Genomic DNA, 6,032 nt, shown 5'->3' with positions numbered 1-6,032 from the left:
ATTTTCTTTTGCTTATGCTTGCTCGCTCCTAGTTTTATTTTGCAGAAGCAGCCTTGAGCAGCCCGGCCGCGGCCTGGACGAACTGCTCCGTGCAATTAACGCTGTCCTTTCCCGTTGCTCGCTTCGCGCGGCCGCTTTGCTCCCTTCACATTGCAGGCGAGCAGGCGCTGCTGGGGGTTCGGGGTTCTCCTCAGCACCCCCCTGCCCCCAGGGCACTGCTGCCGCCCGGCACCGGGCTCCTCCGCCCGCCTGCTGCCGGCGGCGGCCCCCGCGGGGCAGGTGCGGGGCGCGGCGGGGCCAATCAGCGCCGGGGCGGCGCCGCGCGCGGGGCGACTCCCGCCAGGAGCGGAGCGGAGGGCCAATGGGCGCGGGGCGCGGCGGGGCGGGAGCCAATGGGCGCGCGGCGGGGGCGGGGCCGCCGGCGGCGCTGGCGGGGCGCCGCGCGAAGGCGCGCGCGGGGCTGAGCTCCGCTCCGCGCTGCCCCGCCGCGCTGCAGCCCGGTCCCGGCGGGGCGGCCGGCGGCGTCTGCCAGCCCCTGCCAGCCCCGGGATGATGTCGGCCAGCGGCCGAGCGGTGCTGCCGGTGCTGCCGCTGCTCCTGCTGTTGCTGCTGTTGCTGCTCAGTGCGCCGGGGGTCGCGCGGGCGGCGGGGGAAGCCTCGTGCCGCCCGGTGCGCGCCGCCTTCCAGGTGCTGCAGCCCGGAGCCAAGTGGGTGCCCGAGAGCCCCGTGCCAGGTGAGGCTCCCCCCTCCCGCTGCCCGTGGCGTCCCGGCTCGGCTAGCGCCGGTGCCCGCTGCGCCCTTCCTGGGGCCGTGCAGCCCCCGGGCTGGACGGGGCGGGCGGGCGCTGCCTCCCACCCCGGGTCGGGTCGGGTCGTGCCGGGGGGCTGCGCGGTGCCCCCTCGGGGGCCGAGCCGCCAGCGCGGTGCTGAGCTCCCCCGGGCGCCGTGCGGGTGCTGGCTGCGCGCCTGCCTCACCTGCGGGGCTGCCGGCAAGCGTGCCTCGCTCCCGCTCGGAGATGTGAGCGAAATTACTGGATTCTCAGCGTTTTTGGTGACCGGGGGCTGTCAGCGTCCCCAGGGTGCGCGGACGGGGCGGGAGGGTCGCGATAGTCGCGGTGCGGAGCTGCCCGGATTGCTGCCGGGCTCGGCTCGCTGCGCAGCGGAGGGTGCCTGCCTGAGGAGCTGGGGATCGGAGGGTGCGAAGGAAGAGGTAAGGGGCAGGGGAGGTGCGGTGAGATCACCGCCAGCACTGGCTGCTCTTCCTAGCCACGGGCTGAAGAGCATCCTTGCGGTCGGCGCCGCGCAGCCCCGACGTGTGAGAGCCCCTGCTGCAGCGCAGGAGGTGAAGGGAGCTGCGGGGTGGCACTGTGCGGGGTGTCTGTGGGTGCCCGTCCCCAGTCCTGCCATCCATAGCGATGCCTCGGCTTACCTACAGCTGCTGGCTCTGCAGGGAGGGTTTAGATGTCTCTCTCAGTACCCTTGTCCCTCTGTCCTCGTGCCCCCTTCCCACGGTTTGGACGCTTTCCTTACTTCTCCCTTGGGAGCAGGAGCTGCGTCTCCTCTCTCCGCATCCCGCAGGGCCCCGGTCAGCAGGGAGGGAGGCAGCGCTGGAAATAACCTCGAGATGAGGTGGTTGCAGGGAGGGGACAGGGCTCCTCTTATTGCTGTTAAAATGACGCTTTCTGTTGCCTGTAATCAAAGAAGTGTTTTTCCCTGCTCCTGTGGAAGCAGTGGAACGCCTGCTTTGATCCCTAGATAACCTGAGCGTGGTGTCACAGGGCGAGGCGCCGGGGTGGCAGCCGGGGATGCTCCCGCGGGGTTGCTGCAGGCTTTGCCGCGGGGTTGCAGGGGCAGTGCCTTCGCCTGGGCCTCCTGCTTCTCCAGCGGTGCTCAGGCTCCCTAGGAGCCCCAGCTGCTGCCCCGGTCTTTGGGAGGCGAAAGGAGCCCCCTCGCCTCATCACAGAGCCCATGGGTAGCTGGTTCCGTGTCCCCTCGCAGGGCGGGTGTTGCAAGTGAATGCCTCCAGCTTGTTACGATGATAAAGTTCCCACATTTCAAATTGAAAGTGGATTTTGCATTTGCTTAAGTACATAAACTTGATCATAATTAAAGCAATGACTGCTTGCTTATACCTTGGGTCTGGCCCGTCTTGCATGACTCTGTGTAGTAATTACACTTCAGAGCACTCGCTTCTCCTAGTAGCAGCTGCATAAATCTCAGTAATAGGGGAGCATCACTCAAGAACTATTTTCCAGGCTTCAGTTTAGTGCTTTATTTCTTTCATACATCTGTCAATTAAAAAAAGTTCTGGAGTTCCCAGTCACAAATCACCGCGGAATCGATTCTGGGAGCCTTTGCCTATAGATCATATTAGCCTGGAGAAACTGAGCGTTTAAACAACTTATTTTAAATGTGGGTTTGTTTTATCTTTTAACACAAACAGGAAAGCATGACTTCTAGTACCCACGTATTGCATTATGAGCAGCTGTGGCTGAAGGTGTAAGTCTAGGAAACATAGCAGAGTTGCAGCGCATGCAGGAGAAATGTCACAGGGCTTCATTTTACTGGATCAGTGGTGTATGGGCTGGGGGGGACGTCGGCACAGCGCTCTCATAGGGGAGCCCAGCTGTGTCAGCTCGATACTCCTAATTTAAGAAAAAAAAAAAAAAAGCAAGGGAAGTGTCGTGCTGTTTCATGACTGGTACTAATGCTACGGGAGAAATGCTGGCTGGAGGCGTGCATTAGGCAGCGAGCAGGGACTCGGTCTCCTCTGGTACCGCAGCCAGCGGTCCAGGTTTTTGCAGCTCCGGACCGCGCTTTGGCACGCCTGCATGGTGGCAGGGAGCAGCAGGACCTGACGTCTGTCAGCTGTGGCTGGCTCCTCGGAGGGGTGGGAGGATGTGTTTCATGCCAGCAGCTCGGCTCGAGCTCCGTGAGACGTCTTATGCTGGAGGGCAGCGAAGGCAGGGTGACGGGAGAGTGCTTTTTATAGGCTTTTCTGCAGCTGAGACTTCATGCCAGCCCGTGAGCCAGCGTGCGGTTCTGCGCCGGGATAGCCGCCTCGGCTGTTCACGTTCAATAATAGCTAAATTCTCTTTTCTTACACTGCCTGTCTTTGTTTTCTTCTTCCTTTTGTCTTTTCCTGCATAATTTCTCATGTAGAAATAACAACTTGAATTTCCATTTTTTCCTGGTCTGTTTCTTCTCTCATGTTTGCTGTTCAGATTGCTTTGTGTTCCTGGTGACACTCTGGATAACCAGACTGGTGCAAGTGGGTTACTTCCTCCCTTAAGAGGATAATGTCCTGTGCACATAGAGCCTTCTTACTGCAGAGCCCTTTCTCCTTCCTTTTTCCTTTTTTTTGGCAGTTGTTTTGTGCCTAGGGATTTTTCAACCTGAAAAATACAAATCCCAGCTCTCCCCGTTGGCTGCAGCGTACCTTTGCTTGTGAGCTGCCTCCCTTTGTACTCCTCTTCCATTCTGCTTTTCCGGAGTGGGACTAATGGTCCTCCTCCCCGTGCAGCCTTTCTGTTCAGCTTAGCGTGGTAGTTTAAGATCTTAGTTTACTAGATAATTGAGTTTTCTGTTCCTAATTATTTCAGGCCTGCAAGTTGCTCTCTTGATAGTTAAGAGAGCAGGAGCAGAACCCTAAAATGTAGTAACCTCCTCAGGCAGTGATTTTATAGTGAGATCATTATTATATTTTTTTTCCAGGGGTTAATTATAACATCCTGAATCGTGTTCTTCAGAGCCTTTGGAATGGCTGTAGCATGTGTGCGTGTGACTGTAATAAATGTGGATGGTGAGTGGCTACCCACCAATTAACGCCGTATTTTTGAGGCGTGTCGTTGATACATTTTTTTACATCTGTTGAGAGGAAACTCTTACATGGCACAAGCTCTCTCGTTTCTTTATAACCTCTTTTAAATGATGTGGTGTTACGGAGCGGTTGTATTTGCGTGGCAGTTTTCTGGCCGACTTTGCAAGACTTCAGAAAGAATCCAGTCGTGAAAGGCAAGACGGAGCAGAAGATAAAGGATAATCAAGTAGTAATAAATATCCCATGTAGTGCCCGTACTGTTCCAACTTTAATCACCTATTGAGCAAGGTTGTTTTATAATTTATATCTCTTTAATTAGGTTTTAAAAAGATCAGCAGTTAATCTGGGTTCTGAACAGCCACGTTTCCTTCCCTCCTCAACGATGAGCATTAAAAACAAGTGACAGATGCTTGATTACGAAGTGGCATAACTTAAAAGAAAGTTTTTAATAATAATTAACAAAAAGTCTTGAAACAGCTGGGGGAAAACCCACTGCATTTAAAGATCGAATCGCTGCTTTCATCTCTTTAAAACATGCTGCTGGTTGTGAAACAATTAGGGAAAGAAAACTAGCCGAAAGCAGCAGCTTTCCTATAGGAAATATGAACAAAGGGGTGGGATGAAGCCCTCCGATGTTTCCAGCCTGCAGAACATGAGCGGTAGCACCCCTCCCGTCGCGCGGGCAGGCTGCAGTAATGTAATGTTAACCAGGGGCACGATCTTATTTTGGCAATGCCTGGGGTATGTTTTGTGGGAATGTTGATCTGATTTAAGCTTCTGTTGGATCTGGTAGGCTCGTGCGCCCCAGGGAAATGCACGGCTTGTCTGCTGGTATCTGGTGACAGGGCTGGAGTTATCCTGGGCTGCTTAAAATCAAAATACAATCCCTCAGCCTCGCTAAGGAGCTCGAAGCTGCCTGTGGATGATCTCTGTGCTTTTTTTGACGTGTAATTCACTGAAATTATTTTTCGCTTCTGCTGTACTAACCACCTATCTGTGGGAATCGTTCGACTTTGGTCCGCAGTTTAGCGCTTGAAATTTGCCGCTACCCGTTCCTCGGCTAAAACTCCCTGCCCCAGAAGGAGGGGGGAAGATTCGGGGTGCTCCCGAAATGACCGCCGCGGTAGAGAGATTAGTTCTGGCAGCTAGGAACGTACGCAAAATTACCGGAGCACTTACACTGCTGCTCCCCAAGATGGCATAAATGGTACGGTGCCGTAACAGTGCCTTGTGTCTGTGCTGTGCTCGTGGAAGGGGCCGCATCCTGCTCTTCTCACCCACGGCAGCTGTATTTCAGAGGCTCCTGGGCGTAGCGTTGCATCAGTGTCCCTGGGCTTGCGAAGACTGGCATGTGGGCGTCCAAATGCGGTTTGTTAAAGTGTTGGAGTAACTCGTGAGGCGTTTTCTTTCCAAAAATGAAATTGTAATGATCTATAGCAAACAGAGGAGGTCATTTGCAAGGGCTGAGTCTGGAATTACGAGGTGTAATGGCTTGAAACTTACAGAAAAAGGGGTGTGTGTAGGTTGGGAGATAAAAACAATCTTAACAGTAAGGGCCATTAAGCAGTGGAATGGGCTTAGCTATCGCAAGTCAGAGCTATCACGGGAGGCGCTTGAGTTAGATAAAGTGCTGGAGGGGGTGGATTGGGAGGCAGGGGTAGGGTTTGATGACTCGCAGGATCTTTTCCATCGCCTTTACGGAGCCAGAAACGTGGGGCGGTTTAATTCATCCCAGAGTCTGATTCTCGAGCTTGCAGCGAGCTTCCAGGCGTCGGAGGCTCCACGTGGGCCCCGGTGCTGTGTGTCAGGGGCGTGCGGGGTCTCGCAGCTCCCGCGGGTGGGATGTGGGGCCTGGGGCTCTTGGGTGGTGCTGCTGCAGCAGCACGAGGGCGGAAAAGGCTCCCCCAAGCAGCGGCACGAATGAAACCCAAGCTTACCTGAGGTCGAAAAGCACCGTTCCCGTTTCGCTGACGTCTCGGCTGGGGTCAGAGGCTGTGCGGGTGGCTCCCGGGCGTCAGAGATTCCCATCCTTGCTGTTGGGACTCACAAACAGGGCTGTTGGCCTGCTCTGTGTCTGGGAAAGCCGTATACAGAAACAGGTGCTGGATGGAGCCTGGCCCCCCTTCTCGGGCCTTCTGTAGCAGTGCTTTGCACCAAAAGGGGCCTTGTCCCTCGTGGCTAATAAGAGCCTGTCCTGCCTGTATTGACCTGTT

General features: G+C 55.8%; 1 protein-coding gene across 4 annotated transcripts in view; it reads left to right on the top strand.

Annotated features, from left to right (window-relative positions):
* Positions 1 to 421: 421 nt before the first annotated feature.
* GPC3 (glypican 3) overlaps positions 422 to 6,032 on the top strand; it is a 148,945-nt gene continuing 143,334 nt past the window's right edge. For 3 of the 4 annotated variants that reach the window (XM_083796866.1, XM_083796867.1, XM_083796868.1), the window contains exon 1: positions 422 to 733. In XM_083796866.1, the coding sequence (XP_083652992.1) occupies positions 550 to 733 (184 nt within the window). In that variant the 5' untranslated portion in view covers positions 422 to 549. The remainder of the gene's footprint in view (positions 734 to 6,032) is intronic. The other variant, XM_083796865.1, reaches the window with a different exon arrangement.

Source organism: Anser anser (assembly GCF_964211835.1).
Source record: "Anser anser genome assembly, chromosome: 13".
Lineage (NCBI taxonomy): Eukaryota > Metazoa > Chordata > Aves > Anseriformes > Anatidae > Anser > Anser anser.
The sequence above is the reverse complement of the archived record's forward strand: the minus strand, read 5'-3'. Positions and strand labels throughout refer to the sequence as shown.